The sequence below is a fragment of the Eubalaena glacialis genome, chromosome 14, assembly GCF_028564815.1.
Source record: "Eubalaena glacialis isolate mEubGla1 chromosome 14, mEubGla1.1.hap2.+ XY, whole genome shotgun sequence".
Lineage (NCBI taxonomy): Eukaryota > Metazoa > Chordata > Mammalia > Artiodactyla > Balaenidae > Eubalaena > Eubalaena glacialis.
The window spans coordinates 36,476,743-36,494,039 of NC_083729.1; the positions used below are offsets into that span (position 1 = coordinate 36,476,743).

A 17,297-nucleotide genomic window follows, 5' to 3' on the forward strand; every position below is an offset into this window, starting at 1 on the left:
CTTTTCCCTTCCGTTCCACTTCCCCGTACCGTAAATCATTTCTTACACTCAGTAGGCTTAATCGTTAGACTGAAGACAACAGCTGAACTCTGCTTTCTTCTCTTTATTCATTCATCCATTCACTCATTTACTCTCTCACTCATTTGCTCATTCATTTAGTATTTATGAATTCTGTTTGCCAAACTTTGAGCTAAGCTCTAGGGATACATAAGCCCATGGTTTCAGATAGGTCGTACTCACACTTCTAGGAACTCACAACCAGTATTGCAATAGGTCTGGAAATAACTACTGTGTGGAGAATATGGTTAAGGGTGACATGAACAGAGTGATGCAGGAACACTGAAGAAGGAGAGATGAAACCTGCTGGGGGTTAGATTAAGAGGCCTGTCCAAATGCACACGTTAATAAATGGCAGATCTGGGCCTCAAACCCAGGTCTGCTAATTCACTCCTCTTTCTATTATACCACACTGCCTACTCCCCAGGTGAGATTTTTAATAATAAGATGTTGTATTATTGCAAATGCTGCATTGCATTTACACTGAAAAATATTTCTGTAATTTTGCTTAGCATTTATTATGTAATGTATTTTCACCTCTTCATAGCCCATAACCCCATCATCACTTGGAAGTACTTTCATGTGGCTGGCTATACACGAGGATGGTTTAAGCATCTTAGAATACAACTCCATGGTAAGATTAAATCCTTAAATTCTGCATTGAGTCAACTATTTCCATTGCTCAGTGTACTGTAAACAGAAGGTAATGATATCTTAATCTGACTTTTCTCATACACAGAAAACACTCTGCCTAATACTATATAATGAACAGTCATTTTACAAATATAACTATGGTTACAATTTAATCTTTTAAATCAAGATTAGACAGGTTATATATTGTGTATGAGAAAAATATTAAGATACCATGACTAAATTGCAATCATGGTTGTATTTGTAAAATGACTGTTCATTTATTGTGTTCAGAAGATTGCTTCCTGTGTAAAATGAAACTGTTGAAGATAACATTAAGGTAGAAACTTTAGTTACCAAAGTTTTAAGTTCAGTTTCACAAAGCCTTCTATAACAATTTCTGTACTATCCCATAATATCAATTACCAGTTCATTTGTACATAGACAGTATCTTAGAGCTTTTTACATGATTAAATATAAAGTCAAACTGTGATTTCTATTTATTCATTTATTTATCTGAAATTTACTTTATTTTCTATCATATTTTATATGTATCAGAGTACTTTTAAAATTTTTGTTCTTTTTTTTTTTTAACCTGGTAGGCAAGGATTGCTAAATTCACCTGGTAGGTGTAGTGGGCTCTCCTACTTGTGGCTATAGTCAGGATCACTGAGAATTTCTTGGAAACAAGGTTATCCTTTAGTGTTATAGTAACTGTTTCTCCTTATAATTGCTGAAAAACTTTTCTGAAGGCGTTTATGTTTCCTGAATGCCTTTTAGTTCTTGAATAGATAATCTGAAGATAGATTATAAAGTCAGTGACTTAAAGTCAACAGAAATAGTACACGAGTATTGAGTTACCTTAGCTAAGTAAACCAGTTCCTAGATCCAGGGAGATGGACATGCAGGTCAGGAAGTAGACATTGCCAGCCTGCAGCACTAGAGGTGTTCAGTGCTGGGATGGTCTGCTCAGAATCTTGCAAGCTAATCATTAGATACGCAGATTCCTTTCCTTTTAGGCTGTACATCTTTGATTTATAATTTTTAAATTGTTTTAATAACACATTGGGAAAAAATATTTGCTGCATGTATGATGAAGGTTTGGTATCCTTTATGAATGTGGATGTCTTATCAAACAGTAAGGAAATGATGAACACACCAATAGACAAATGGGCTGAGGCAATTCACAGAAGAAATACTAATGTTCAATAAATGTATTTTTAAATGTTAATCTCACCATCAATCAAATAAATTCAGTTTAATACAGTGAGATTCTACTTTTCACCAATCAGATTGGCAGAGCTTCAAAAGAATGACGATATCCTGTGTTATCAAGACTGTAATACTGGGAATGTAAATGGGTATAACCTTTTTGAGTTTGGAAAGATTTACTTTTTTGAGATAGCAATTTCAGCTGTTGAGGTTTATAACCAAAGAAATAATTAGGCTATGTGTATTATGAAATATGTCCCAAAATATTCATTGGAGTATTGTTTAAGATAGTAACAAATAAAAAAAACTTAAATATTCTTCAATAGGAGATTAGTTAAATAATGTCTATGTGTCTATAAAATCCAAATAAATGTCTATAAAATCATTTAAAATGTTATACAAGTACATTTGTTGTCATGGAAGGATGTTCATAACATGTTAAGTTAAAAGAAGCAGAATGTTAAAAAAGAAGTAGTATGCATGATACTGTTTATGTTTACATATATCAAAGTTTATATATCAGGGTGAACTATGTGGATTTGCCAATATTTGACCTTCTTTTACCTTAAAAAGCATCAGTTTCATATGGTTCAACCAGATAGATAGATAGATAAATAGATAGATAGACAGATAGAAATCTTAAGGACAAATACAGTGTAAATGCTATGTAAATAGTTGCTGGTGCACGGCAAGTTCAAGTTTTGCTTTTTGGAACTTTATGGAATTTTTAAAACATATTTTCCATCTGCAGTTGGTTGACCACATCATCATTTTAATGGAGATACATGTTATTAATCATCTCTCATCTTTCTTTGAAAATAAAGATTGTATAACATACTTACTTTTATTTCTCTTTGAAGAGGTTAATAATCAGCTATGTGTACAAGAGTCTAATGACCTTTGGAGGTTATCAAGATGATTTTATGATAGTCATTAACAATGCACATTCAAAGGACAAACCAACAGAGAAATTACTTTTTGCCATGGCAAAACCCAAGGTGAGTAGAAGGCTTTATGCTAACATTTTTATGCTAGTTTTTTTCATACTAAAACATATATTGTGCAAAGAGTAAGTTCCTCATGGGAAAACAGACCCTACTTACAATCAAACAACCATTGGTCCAAATTCTGGCTTACCTTATCTTTCTAAACCGTGGTTTCTTCATCTAAAAAATGGTATGATGCTATGATGCTACCTTTTTTTTTTTCTGGATTAAGAATAAAATGAAGGAATTGTAAGGTATTTATAGCCCAGTGCCTGGTATACAGAAAGTTCAAAATAAGTGGTCCTGGCATAAGTTGTTATTGTCAGGTACTTTATACACATTACCTTATTTACTTGGAGTAATTCACTTTATAGACTCATTAGTGAGAAGAGTGAGGTTTTAAAATTAAGGCATACTTGTTTCTTTATTATTTTTAGCAAACTATGTAGTTTTAATGTCTCTAAAAGCAATGAATAAAAGGGCTGCATTCTAACATGTAACTCTGATTTTAGGAAAAAGGATGAGAAATTAATTTTTCTAAGACTTTGTCTTAAAATTCTCAACTAAAAGAGACTACTTTTTTAGCATTTGAAACTTTAAAAAATGGCATATATGTTTCTTAATTAAATCTATACTTAAGTGAAGTCAGATTGTAAGTGTAGAAGATCATGGCACACTCAGTGCTTTAGTTTAAAGAGTTGATATAATATACTGAATTTCTTATTCATGTATTCACAAATGTGGCTTTAGGATAACTGGTAGAATTGTACTACTGTCACATTTTCTAATATTGCCACTAAATTTGATTTTTTTTTTTCAAGTATCACTTTCTGCTGGTTTAAGGAATGGGAAAATAGGTCAGTGCCTTGATGGTGCTGAACATGTAAGTACAGTTGACTCTTGAACAACATGGGTATGAACTGCACAGGTCCACTTACGCATGGATTTTTTTTCAGTAGTAAATACTACATTACTACACAATCCATGATTGGTTGAATCCATGGATGTAGAACCGCGGATACAGAGGAACCGTGGCTACAGAGGGGCACTGTAAAGTTATGCACGGATTTTTGACTGCGTAGAGTGTTGGGGCCCCTAACCCCTGTGTTGTTCAAGGATCAACTGTACTGCACTGCTTGATCTGGTTAAAAGGGAAATCTGGTAGCCTGGGCACTTGCAGATGGAGACCACCCATGGCCAACCCTTCACTCTCTTTTGGAAGTGATGAGAACTTCTCAGGAGAATAACAATTCCATTTTTCTTGTTTTAGATTCTTGAAATCACTCTTTTGATCGCCAGCTACATAAACAACTTCTATCAGCAGAAGGCAGTTCACCACCTCTCTGCTCCAGCGCTGCTCTCAGCTCGGACCCAGGGTCCTCAAGCCAGGGTGATGGGAAGCCAGCCCCTTCTGTCAAGCAGACCAACCAAAGGCCCCACTTTACTCTGAAAGCTCAGGGGCCTGAACATTCACTCCCTGTCCTCTAACCGATGGCTGCATCGGCTCCAAATAAGTTCATTTACATCCTGGCAGCATGGCACACACACAGTAGTAGTCCATTCTTTAAAAATAATGAGGGTTACTCTCTTTCATTTGATTCATAAATATTCAAATGAATGCTAGTAATAAGACCTAAACACAGATTTTCCCACGTGCTGATTTTCTCTTAGCTTAACTGGGTTAGAATTTGTCATTTTTTTCCATCACCTTCTCCTTTGCCATCAGACACATCAAGGCTTTTTTCTCTTTTTTAAAAAAGTATTCTAACAATCTTTAGAAAGTGAGATTCAAGGGAGTTTTTCCAAACTCTCATTTGGCAAACCAGTTGATTATTTGGAAATGCTCATTGCCAAAAAATTAAGTACTGTAATTAAATGTGCTTTTAATTAATGATATGGTGTTTAGAAAGAAGTAGAGTATACAGTTTAAGAAACAGCTGCAGGGTGGTGTTGAAGGGTAACTTTTAGAGCAAGTGCAGTGTCTTTTGGCCCTATGAATCATTGTGTGAGAAAACAGGAGCTAGGTAACTAGAACTTCCTATGTGGTTTTAGAAAGTGTACCCTGTCACCTTTTCAGATCACTGGAGTGTAAAACTTAAAATGAGACAGTGATTCCTGACATTCTTTGGCTGTCAACATAACCCAAGTTCTCTGGAATATTGCCCACATTTCATTGCATTGGTGCTGGGTCATCTTGACCTTGCTTTGTTAAATAATAATATCTATGAAAACAGAGACCATTCTTAAAGCTTTGCCTCATACAGTCCTTTTTAATTATAGTTTGAAAATAAATTCCCAAAAAATATTTTTTAAAAGGAAAGAGAAAGTAACTCTTCTGTCAAAGGAGATAAATTTTAGTTGAAAGAGTCTAGAAACGTATTACTTTACTAGGTTACATAAGTGGTCAGTACATTCCTGTTTGTGTCAAAATAAAGTACTTATTATTCATGATAAAAATGAAACTGTGATAAGACATGAAAATTATATTGCAAAAATGTTTAATTGAAATAGTAATCATGAGTATACTTAATTTTATTTATGTGTAGAATATTTTATATTTATATTTTGGATGTATATTTATCACTCTGTGTATGGTATTTTTTTAACCAATTGGAAAAAAAAAGTTAGCTGCTGAATTAATTTGTTGGCAGAGCCTTCATGTTTTCTTTTTTGCTGCTTTCTCCCTATGGCAATGTACTGTTCTCACAGTAAGCCTTTGAAAAATGTTCCATCCCATGTTAGCATCCTTCGACAGGACAGAGCCAAGAAATATACTGATCAAGTAAGATTTTGCTTTATTGGTAATGACAAAGGTAAAAAAACCCCATAGAAATAGATTGCCATTTACTATTTCTCCTAAATCTTTTGAACCACAACCACTCACTGGGTAAGCAAATTAATTTTTGAGAATAAATTGGTTACCAGTTTGAGATGACTCTCAGGAGCCTTTTGGCTGGGATACAGTAGTTTCTGAGTTCCCAGAAAACCATTTAATAATCATTAGTTGGTGAGCCACAGGCTTGGCAGAGCTGTTACATATGTGTGAGGACTTTATTCTCAGGCAATAGTTAGTTCACCATCTGGTAAGCCCCCCCAAAATCTAATTTAAACAAGTAGTGAAGGCTTAGCTTAAATGGTAGTACCCTAGACTTGGCATTTATTTTTGATAGAGCAGAGATAAAATATTTTGATGGAAAGAAATCAATTTTCTGTAACTGATGATGTGAAAATTTTATTTTCTGGGAAATTACTTTCATATAGCCATTTAAAAAATTCAAAGTATGTTATTATGATTGGTTACAAGAGAATAATGTTACATGTTTAATTGTAATATTTGTCTCCTATCATTTTCTTCCCTTTCAATCATAATAAATGATTTACAAAACCCATTTCAAGCATTATCTTTTGAATAATCTTCAAGAAATACCTAATGTTTTCATTGTCAAAGCTGAGGTGTACTACTATTGAAAATGGTAGTTATTACCTCCTTCTCTTGCACTCATGCTTTGTCTTCTGTGTTGCTTTGTTTTATCCATATAAAAGGAAGCTGTTTTGGCAAATTGTAAGTTTCATATGTACGTATGCATATTGAAAGATATACAGTATGTATAAATCATGTGGTTCTCCCATGATTTCATAATAAGCTCCTTATAGGTAAGTTGAGTGGACTGTGTCTAAAATTTTATTTTAAATGCTCTAGATTTCTGTGTGTGTCCTTAAAGTCAAATACTGCCATAGCTTAGAAATGAATTTAACTCTCAATTTACAAGAAAAGTTAGTCACAACTTATAAAGTATTTGCTTGAAAAATGTGTTTATCAGTGGTTGTTTGGACGTTTTTTCCATAGGAAAAAATTACTTGGTAGTCAGGTTCCTGTAACAATACTTGTAACCCATAGTTGTACTGAAATATAATCCTGAAGAATTAACCACCATGGATAACCATGTTTCTCTAGAAAAAGGCTTTAAGTGGTCCTGAGATGCCAAGAACACATTTCACCCATCCACCCACCTCCTAGCTGTCATGGAATTTGGACTTCACTGCAGAGTCTCTGGGCTGATTCCAGGGGAGCAAAGGCTTTGGGAATGTGGGGAGTGAGGAAGCAAAAGTGAGTAGCAGGACTAATAAGGTGGAGAAGCTTTTCTGCTAACTGGTTCGTGCAGGGACCGCATCTCCTCTCACATTTCCCCCTATTCTCTTTTTCCTAAAGGAAGAAAGGGATTTTATTGCTACAAGAGTACTTCATTTAGCAGGAAATAGGCCAATTTCCTCCAGAGAGGGAATGGCTTGATTTTCCTAATTCTTGTTTGAAAAATTCCAGAAAAGGACTCTGACTGGCCCAACTCATGTTAGGTGTTTAACCTCAAACACTCATATTAGTAGAATGCTTAAGTAAATTATTAAAAATCTATATAGTGGAACCTTATGCAGCCATCAAAGCTATGTTTATTATGGGTTTTAAAAAAATTGATATGGGAAAATACATGTTAAAATCAGAATGTTAACAAACTTTACGGTAAAATCGCAACTCTGTGAGAAAAAAGATTGGAATAAAATACATCAAAATGTTTAATAGTTGTTACTCCTGGTATTTGCTTATTATACCCTCTTAGTTTTTTCTGTATACTATATTTTTCTACAATAAGCTTATGTAACTTTGAAAACAAGGAAAAAATATAAAAACTCTCACTTTCTGGGCTATTGTTAATAGCCTCCGTATGGACTTCTAGACTCCAAAGCATCCCGCACATAGCTGCAAAAAATTATCTCATTGAAACAGGTCTAGTCATGGCACACCCCTATTTGAAATCTTATTTGGTCTCTCATCACCAACACAGTAAAATCCAGACTGCAAGATCCTTCACTGTAGCTCAATCTACCTGTCCAGTTTGCTCTCCCACCTTAGCCCCACCAGGCACTTTATATGCTTCCACCCCAAACTATTCACAGGTCCCCAAATACACTCTGCACACACCTTTATCCTTTTGCACTGTTGCTCATTTCATCCAGCAAGCAGCAAAAAAACTCTCCTCTTCCATCACCACCATTGAAATCTGTGAGTCTTCTTGGGCTGATTCAGAAGAGGAGCTCAAATCTTTGTATATTTTACCTTGAGAACAATTTTCATCTACCCAGGAAAGTCACTTTCTTCGTCCAAGTATGAAGCCTCAGGAGGCATAAGGGTAGAAAAGAGAACTCACCTGCTTAATCAGATCAAGGTGAATCAACTGAATCACTCCTGAATCAGTGCTGGTGATTAGGGCCCAGGCAGATAACCTTCACCTTCCTGGTTACCAGGCTCCCTCCTTCAACCACGTATCCCAGTTACCCAAATCATTATACTTTAAAATGCTAGTACTGTGCCTCGTCCACAGAAAACACCTGGCAAAATGTTAGCTGCCATTATTGTCCATATCAATAGGGCTTCCCAACTAACATGCAAAGGGATTCTAAAGTTCCAGAACCCAAATCATTGCGATTCATTACAATTTGTCCCACATCAGTTTGTGAGTTTATAGGCAATGCTGATTCAATGATGGATGTATCAGCCTCACTTGCTACCATCCTTTCTCCATAGAACTTCCCTCCATTACTTTCCTTCCTATGTGCAACTGTAGTCTTCTATGTCTCCAAAATGCACCTACGTGTTGGGAGAATTTTGTCCCCAAAGATTTTATCTGAAGTGAATGCCTTTTATTTCCTATGAACCATCTGCTTCATTTCCTTGTGTTTCTTTCTTCAAAGTTGCTGATCAGCAGCTTACCTCACCATAATAACAAGTATTAAGCACTTATAATGTTTCAGACACACATAAGTTATGTTTTACATGTATTTATCTCATTTAAAACTCATAATTTTCCCCTGCTTTACAGGATCGGAAACTAAGGCTCAGAGAAATTGAGTTATTTTCCATGTGGCAATGTGGCAACTTAGCTAGTGTGGCTGAGTCCCGACTTCGATCTAAGTTTGTCTTATTCCAAAGCCCACATTCTTGAACATTACAACATAGAGACTAAGCCAAATGGCAGAACAGTAGAGGAACAGTTTCTCCTTCAGTCAATCAGCTCATCTTGGGCTAGAGAGCCTGGGTCAGCATTCAAAACAGATCAAGTACTGTCACTGCCATGAATGTTTCACCAACTCCTTGAGGCATAATTAGTCACTTGTTCTAATATAAATTGTTTGTACCTCTCTGCGATAGCTTATATCTCTGGCTTCCTTTGGGTTATTATAATTAGTTGTGTATGTCATATAGTAATGATGTTTTTTATTGATTTGGAGATAAAGTAAATGAAGTGTTATGGAGATGCATTTCCTTTATTAACTTATTAATAAAAGATGTGCTATTGCATAAAACCTGAAACAACCAAACAAGCAGAAAGTTGGAAAATACTAAAATCGTAAATATTCTTTTCCTCTAGTAAATCACTAGAAAACAGCTCAGGAGATTGTTTCGTTCTCCATTCCCAATTCACTGCTACTGGGGAGAGAAAAGTAATTGAAGAGAGAGAGAGAGAGAGACCCCTGGCATATAAATAGTCGGTACTCAGTAGAATACTTTTTTAATAAAAGAACACTTCCAGCCCAGAGTTTTTAGGTCCCAGATTTATTACCACTTGTCGCCTCTCTCTCCCACACTAACGGATGAAGCTGAGATGCTCGAAAAGAACGCTGAAAACTACATTTCCCATGATGCCCCTCTTCTGCACGCAACCTTTACTTGTGACGTCGCTACCATAGCAACCCAAGAGCCTGCACTAAGCCGGCCTCGCGCAGAGCTCGCGGTCCAGCTATTCTAGGCTGGGCCTTACGCGGAGACCACGACAGTGGGGCGGCCGAGCCACGATGCCCAGGTATCCCTGCAACCCTGCTTGCGCCTGGCTTATGTTCCCCTCGAGAGCCTCCCTTCTTTCCCAACCCAGCCAGGAAGGGGTGGAGATGGGGGGAGGGGTGGAGGGAGAGGCCGCTGCGGGTATATTTGGGGAGAGTAGATCCTCGCGGACCCGTTGGTGGAAGAAAATTGTGAGTTCGTCCTCTTTGCAATTCCTGTCTTGTTGGTCAAGGATCCGTAGGCACTATCCTTGAGAGTGTGGATTCTGCCGAAAGCAAGTAGAAAAGTTCCCCAGGTGGAAAAGTTAAGAGATTTTGAAAGATCATTCAACTCCAATTATTCACTTTTTCAATAAGAGTTTCTCGAGGGTTAGGGAATGTTCTAGGAACAGGGTTTCAGGCGGTGAGCCAGACCACAAGCCACTTCCTCAGGGACCTCGGCTCCGGGTGCAGGGGTTCACGACAACAATAAATGAGCCTAACTTGTGAAGGCACTGTGAAGAATGTAAGGTCATATTTAAACGGGCAGCAGGGGTAGGGGTGGGATTTTAATCACCTATCAAATACATTTTAGCTCTTCAATTCTATGATGTCTATTTTAGTTGCTTGTTCTCAAGGTCATACCTAAACCTTCTCTAAACGACTTATAAGGACATCGGGAGAGAGGAGTCCTGGAGTCCATCACAGAGCAGGAAAGTCTGTTTTTCTCACATGGTGGATGGGTGGTGTGATCTCTGTTGAGTTTATGAACCTTAAGCTTCCCATCACGGTTTAATTGGTTACAACACATACTTCTCTCTTTTCTGCTGGGAACTTGGAAAGAAAATAATCACATTATGAAGAAATAGTGTGTAATTGAAGAGCAAACAGGCCCGGGCTGAGTTCTTAGGGGCTCACCTGTGAAATAAATGTGTGAATTTTAGTGCAAACATTTAGGGACACCTGTTTTGATCTTTTCTAACCCCTTTTTTTCATTCCTGGTTCTTGAATAATAATGATTATAAACACTCACTGATTTTAGGTGATTATGTATAGGCCAGGCCCTAACCTAAATGAATTATCACATTTGAACAGTCATGGCAATCCTATGATGTTGGTATTCTTTTTTATCAGCATTTTAGAGGTGAAGAAACAGGTAAGCCTGGGGACTAGCACAGAAGCTTTCATATATTAGGCGCTCAAGAAATACTTGTTGACTTAATAAAGGAATGAAGGATCCAAAGAGGTCAGGTAATTTGCTCAAGTTGGCATACTCTATGTAGAAAGTAGTAGATTCGAGCTTGTAACACATCAAATCTTTCTCATGTTTTTTTAGTTCAATACTCCATAATTCATTTAGGCTTTACTTTTTAAAAAAATGATATAATCTTATTTGTATAAAATTATTTGAGTGTGTAGAGAGGTAAATGAAAAGATGATTTTCAAAAGTGATTTTAGATGATTTTCCCCCTTTTTTATATTTTAAAAAAGGAATCTTGAGCCAAAAAATATATAATTTAAAAAACAAAGCCAAAAACTATTTCAGGGGGCAAAGATTATGTGGTACACTGGCTTTACACATTCCCCCTTTTCCTAGATGTTGGTGGTTTTCAAGTTGTGCATTTCCAAAAGTCATTGTACATTCATGTGTGTCTGAGACACTAACACACACAGCTTTCAGCCTTGCCCGGAAGCCCCCAAATCAGACAACCTCAAATCCTGTCAATAAAGACTCTGCTTATCATTTTCCGCTTCAATCTAGTACAAAGAGAATGACTAATCCTCCGAAGTTTTACCAGTAAATTGTCCCCCCCCCCAAATAATGTTGATTTGTTTTATAAATCTGACTGAAATAAAATTTCTTTGGGCTGGTAAGAAATTTTTGAAAGGATTCTTTTTTGTTTCCCTGAATTTTGGTTTTCTGCCTCATATAGTGAAACTCTCTGGGAAATCGCAAAAGCTGAAGTGGAAAAACGGGGAAGTAATGGAAGTGAAGGCGATGGAGTTGAAACTGGAGAAAAGTCTGTTTTCTTCATTGGCAGTAAAAACGGGGTAATGCATTTTTTCCTACTTTTTTTTTTTTCCAAGTATTGTAATGATTTAACAACCAGTGGTAAAATTTATTGTAATACTTTGATAAAAATTTTGGTACTTCAACCCTTTAACCAGATGACCAATCTCCGGCCTGCTGGTTACATTGGATCTGGTTGGGCCCTGCTCACGGGTGGGTAGGGACTAACAGCCAGCCTTTCTCTTCTTGTCAAGCGGTGTGTCCTGACCTGGGCCACAGCAGCCCAGAGGAAGGGGCATGTGTTTCTGACTAGACAGCCCAGAGGAGTTATCTTTTCCCAGTTTGCATAAAGTCACCATAAATATTGATACTATTCCGATGGTCATATTTATAGGTAACTTGTACAGCTGAAACAAGCATATGGATAATAAAAACATGAACCATATAGAGTATAATATGTTTAACTTTCACTGTCTTAAACTAGTGTCACAGAAATGGAAGGAACCTTGAAGATATCTACTCTTCTTTTTTTTAAAGGCGATATACTGTTTTTTTTAAAATAAATTTATTTATTTTATTTATTTTTGGCTGCGTTGGGTCTTTGTTGCTGTGTGCGGGCTTTCTCTAGTTGCGGTGAGTGGGGACTACTCTTCGTTGTGGTGCATGGGCTTCTCGTTGTAGTGCATGGGCTTCCCATTGCAGTGGCTTCTCTTGTTGTGGAGCACGGAGCTCTAGAGCACAGGCTCAGTAGTTGTGGCTCGCGGGCTCTAGAGCACAAACTCAGTAGTTGTGGCGCACGGGCTTAACTGCTCCGCGGCGTGTGGGATCTTCCCGGACCAGGGCTCAAACCCGTGTCCCCTGCATTGGCAGGCGGATTCTTAACCACTGCGCCACCAGGGAAGCCCTAGTCTACTCTTCTGCAATAGGGATTCTTACTCTGGGATCCATGGAGGTACTTCTTGGGGTCTGTGAACTCCCTAGAAATGTATGCAGAATTGTGTGTGATTGTGCACTGTGCTTTTTTTAATGAGAAATTAGATTTCCCCCAGGGTTCTAGTCACTGTAAACAGTGGTTGTATGGTCTAGGTTTGAATATTTCCAACAATGGGGGTGTTCTCTTTTACAAGGCAGGCTGTTTACGTTTTTGTTTCTAGAAAATCCTAGTTACAAAGCCTAGTTGCTGGAAAATTGCAATCTGTTTCATTGTAACTTCCACCCCTTGGTCTGAATTCTGACCTGTAAAAGTATGCGAGTAAGTCTAATTTTACTCTTCTGCTTGTTAAACCTTCAAATATTTAAAAATTGCCCTTCAAATAGTTCTGGCAACCACCTTGTCTCCCTGAGTCTTTCTGTTTCGGCTTTAACGTTTCTTTCAGCCATGCCTCTGTGTCAGGGACTCTATATCAGTCAGTCATGGATTGTCTTATCTGCCGTGATTCTAATGTGTATTTCTCAGGATGGAACAGAATTTTTGAAGTTTTCCTTAACAACTGTAGAAGGTTTAGACACTGTCCGTGTCATGGACTCTACACGTCATGGATTATCTATCTGTCATGATCCTAGTAACTCAACTGGAATTATTCTAATGTGAAATTCTCAGGATAAAACAGAATTTTTCAGGTTTTGCTTACCTACTGTCAACTGGAGAAGGTCTGCCAGCTTCTCTGTTGCCAGATGCCGTGTTCCTGTTATTGTACAGAAAAATATTAGTAATCACATAACCCTGCTCACTAAGTTTGAGTTTGGGATCTGCAAGCCTTTTTCATTTATGATGATGTTTTGTCCTTAATTTTATTAGATTGGATCTTTTGTTACAGTCTGTTTTTATTGTTATCTTAAATTACTCTTAGTAAAGTAATTCATGTATGTGGTTTAAGAACGTAAAGACTATCAAAAGATAAATGAACTTATTTACAAAACAGAAATAGACTCACAGACATAGAAAACAAACTTATGCAGACTTCCCTGGCAGTCCAGTGTTTAAGACTTCTCCTTCCAGGGCAAGGGGGTGCTGGTTCGATCCCTAATCTGGAGCTAAGATCCCACATGCCTTGCGGCCAAAAACCAAAACGTAAAACAGAAGCAATATTGTAACAAATTCAATAAAGACTTTAAAAATGGTCCACATCAAAAAAATCTTTAAAAAAAAAAAAAGAAAACAAACTTATGGTTACTAAAGTGGATAGTGGGGCTTCCCTGGTGGTGCAGTGGTTGAGAGTCTGCCTGCCAATGCAGGGGACACGGGTTCGAGCCCTGGTCTGGGAAGATCCCACATGCCGCGGAGCAACTGGGCCCGTGAGCCACAATTGCTGAGCCTGCGCGTCTGGAGCCTGTGCTCCGCAACAGGAGAGGCCCCGATGGTGAGGGGTCCGCGCACCGCGATGAAGAGTGGTCCCCGCTTGCCACAACTAGAGAGAGCCCTCGCACAGAAACGAAGACCCAACACGGCCATAAATAAATACGTTAAAAAAAAAAAAAAAAAAAAAAAAATTTAAAGTGGATAGTGGAAGGAGGGGGGATAAATTAGGAGTTTAGGATTAACATATACGTGCTACTATATATAAAATAGATAACCAACAAGGACCTATTGTATAGCACAGGGAACTATACTCAATATCTTATAATAATCTATAATGGAAAAGAATCTGGAAAAAAGACATGATTTTCTTCTTTCCTTGATATTTTAATACTGCATTAATTTATCATAATCAAAAAAAATCATTTGGTCATCTCAGTAGATTAGAAAAGCATTCAATAAAATTCAACACCTGGGGTAACTAACTTACTTTTAGCAAACTAGGAATAGAAAAGAAACTTCTTAATCTGATATAGACTATTATTAAAGTACCTCCATCAAATGATGTACCATAATTGATTTAACACAGTTTGCCTACTTTTGGATATTTGGACTGTCTCCTCTTTGTTTTATTCAACAATTATAATTTATGTTATGATGAACATCTTTGTGCATGTTGATCAAGTTGCTTAATCTCTCTGTGTCTGTTTCCTCATGTATAAGATGAAAATAAAATACACCTACCTTAAAAAAAAAAGATTACCAAAGGTACATAAAGTAAAATAACAAATCTCTCCGCATCATTCAGAATCTCTCCTCAAAGCCACCATTTTCATATCTTTTACTGTTCTTCTGTAATTTATTTCTGTATTTCTGAATAATGTGCTTATGGGCTGTTTCCACACTTTCAATATTATATATACACTATCTGTTGAATTTCTGATAATAGTAGAAGAGTATTTACTTCCCCATCTCTCTCAAACTCCCACTTCTAGTAATATCATTGCCATTATCATTTTGGGCTGAATCAATATTCAGTGTTAGTTTATTTTATTATAAGTGTCTCAATCATTTTTGCTGGTGTGCCAAGTGCAGAACTGTGATTATGTTTCCTTTCTCAAGTAACTTTTTCCTGAAGTTTAAAACTTCTTTTTTATTTGCCTAGTTTTTATATGTACCTTAGTTTTTATATGCATTAGTTATATATTGCTACATAATAAATTACCTTAAAACTTATCAGCTTTTAAAACAACAAACATTATCTCACCCAGTTTCTGAGGGTCTGGACTCTGAGAGCACCTTAGTTTGGTGGTTCTGGCTTAAGAATTTTCATAAAGTTGTAGTCAAGATGTCATCTGGGACTAAAGTTATTTCTCAGCATCAGTTCCTTGCTGGCTCTTGGCCAGAGGCTTTAGTTCTTTGCCATGTGGACCTCTCACCAAGGCTGCATACAGCATGGCAGCTTGCTTCCTCCAGAGTGAGAGATCAAAAGTGAGAGGTTACCTGAGACAGAGGCTACAGTCTTTTATAACCTAATTTTGGAAGCGACATGCCATCACTTCTGCCATATGCTGTTGGTCAAAAAGAGCAGTGCAGTGTGTGAGGGACTACAGATGGGTGTGAATACCAGGAGGTGGGGCTCATTTAGGACCATCGCTTTTTAAAAAATTTTTATTTTATATTTGAGTATAGTTGATTTACAATGTTGTGTTAGTTTCAGGTGTACAGCAAAGTGATTCAGTTATACATATACATACATCCATTCTTTTTCAGATTCTTTTCCCACATAGGTTATTACAGAATATTGAGTAGAGGTACCTGTGCTATACAGTAGGTCCTTGTTGATTATCTATTTTAAATATAGTAGTGTGTTTATGTTAATCCCAAACTCCTAATTTATCCCTCCCGCCACCTTTCCCCTTTGGTAACAATGTTTGTTTTTGAAAACTGTGAGTCTGTTTCTGTTTTGTAAATAAGTTCATTTGCATCATTTTTTTAGATTCCACATATAAGTGATAGCATATGATATTTGTCTTGGTCTGACTTACTTCACTTAGCATAATAATCTCCAGGTCCATCCATGTTGCTACAAATGGCATTATTTCATTCTTTTTTATGGCTGAGTAATAGTCCATTGTATATATGTACCACATCTTCTTTATCCATTCCTCTGTCAATGGACATTTAGGTTGCTTCCATGTCTTGGCATGAACATCATAAATAGTGCTGCATGAACATCAGGTTGCATGTATCTTTTCAAATTATGGTTTTCTCCAGATATATGCCCAGGAGTGGGATTGCTAGATTGTATGGTAGCTCTATTTTAGTTTGTTAAGGAACCTCCATACTGTTTTCCATAGTGGTTGTACCAATTTATATTCCCACCAAAGGTGTAGGAGGGTTCCCTTTTCTCCACACCCTCTCCAGCACTTATTGTTTGTAGACTTTTTGATGATGGCCATTCTGACCGGAGTGAGGTGATACCTCATTGTAGTTTTGGTTTGCATTTCTCTAATAGTTAGTGATGTTGAGCATCTTTTTATGTGCTTTTGGCCATCTGTATGTCTTCTTTGGTGAAATGTCTGTTTAGGTCTTCTGCCCATTTTTTGATTGGGTTTGTTTGGGTTTTTTTGATATTGAGCTATTTGTATATTTTGGAGATTCATTCCTTGTCATTCACATCATTTGTAAATATTTTCTCCCATTCTGAGAGTTGCCTTTTCATTTTGTTTACAGTTTACTTTGCTGTGCAAAAGCTTTTAAGTTTACTTAGTTCCCATTTGTTATTTTCATTACTCTAGGACATGGATCTAGAAGTGTTTTGCCTATGTTTCCCTCTAAGAGTTTTATAGTATCTGGCCTTACATTTAGGTCTTTAATCCATTTTTAGTTTATTTTTGTGTGTGGTGTTAGAGAATGTTCTAATTTCATTCTTTCATGTATAGCTGTCCAGTTTTCCCAGCACCACTTACTGAAGAGACTGTCTTTTCTTCATTGTATGTTCTTGCCTCCTTTGTTGTAGATTAATTGACCATAGGTGCGTGGGTTTGTTTCTGGGCTTTCTATCCTGTTCCATTGATCTATATTTCTGTAGGAGCCTTATTCCTCCACCTCTTTTTTTCTTTTTCAGGATTGCTTTGGCTATTCGGAGTCTTTTGTGTTTCCATACAAATTTTAATTTTTTTTGTTCTAGTTCTGTGAAAAATGCCATTGGTAATTTGATAGGGATTATACTGAGTCTGTAGATTGCCTTGGGTAGTAAAGTCATTTTGACAGTATTGATTCTTCCAGTCCA

General features: G+C 36.9%; 2 protein-coding genes across 4 annotated transcripts in view; both read left to right on the plus strand.

Annotated features, from left to right (window-relative positions):
• The window catches only part of PLEKHH2 (pleckstrin homology, MyTH4 and FERM domain containing H2), a 112,703-nt gene extending 108,244 nt beyond the window's left edge, over positions 1-4,459 (plus strand). For all 3 annotated transcript variants that reach the window (XM_061210421.1, XM_061210422.1, XM_061210424.1), the window contains 3 exons: positions 605-691; positions 2,760-2,897; positions 4,156-4,459. In XM_061210421.1, coding sequence (XP_061066404.1) covers positions 605-691; positions 2,760-2,897; positions 4,156-4,335 — 405 coding nt within the window. In that variant the 3' untranslated portion in view covers positions 4,336-4,459. The remainder of the gene's footprint in view (positions 1-604; positions 692-2,759; positions 2,898-4,155) is intronic.
• A 5,175-nt stretch (positions 4,460-9,634) lies between these two features.
• Positions 9,635-17,297, plus strand: part of DYNC2LI1 (dynein cytoplasmic 2 light intermediate chain 1) — a 41,510-nt gene continuing 33,847 nt past the window's right edge. Inside the window, exons 1-2 of the mRNA XM_061210766.1 lie at positions 9,635-9,739; positions 11,630-11,747. Of these exons, the coding sequence (XP_061066749.1) occupies positions 9,732-9,739; positions 11,630-11,747 (126 nt within the window). The 5' untranslated portion in view covers positions 9,635-9,731. The remainder of the gene's footprint in view (positions 9,740-11,629; positions 11,748-17,297) is intronic.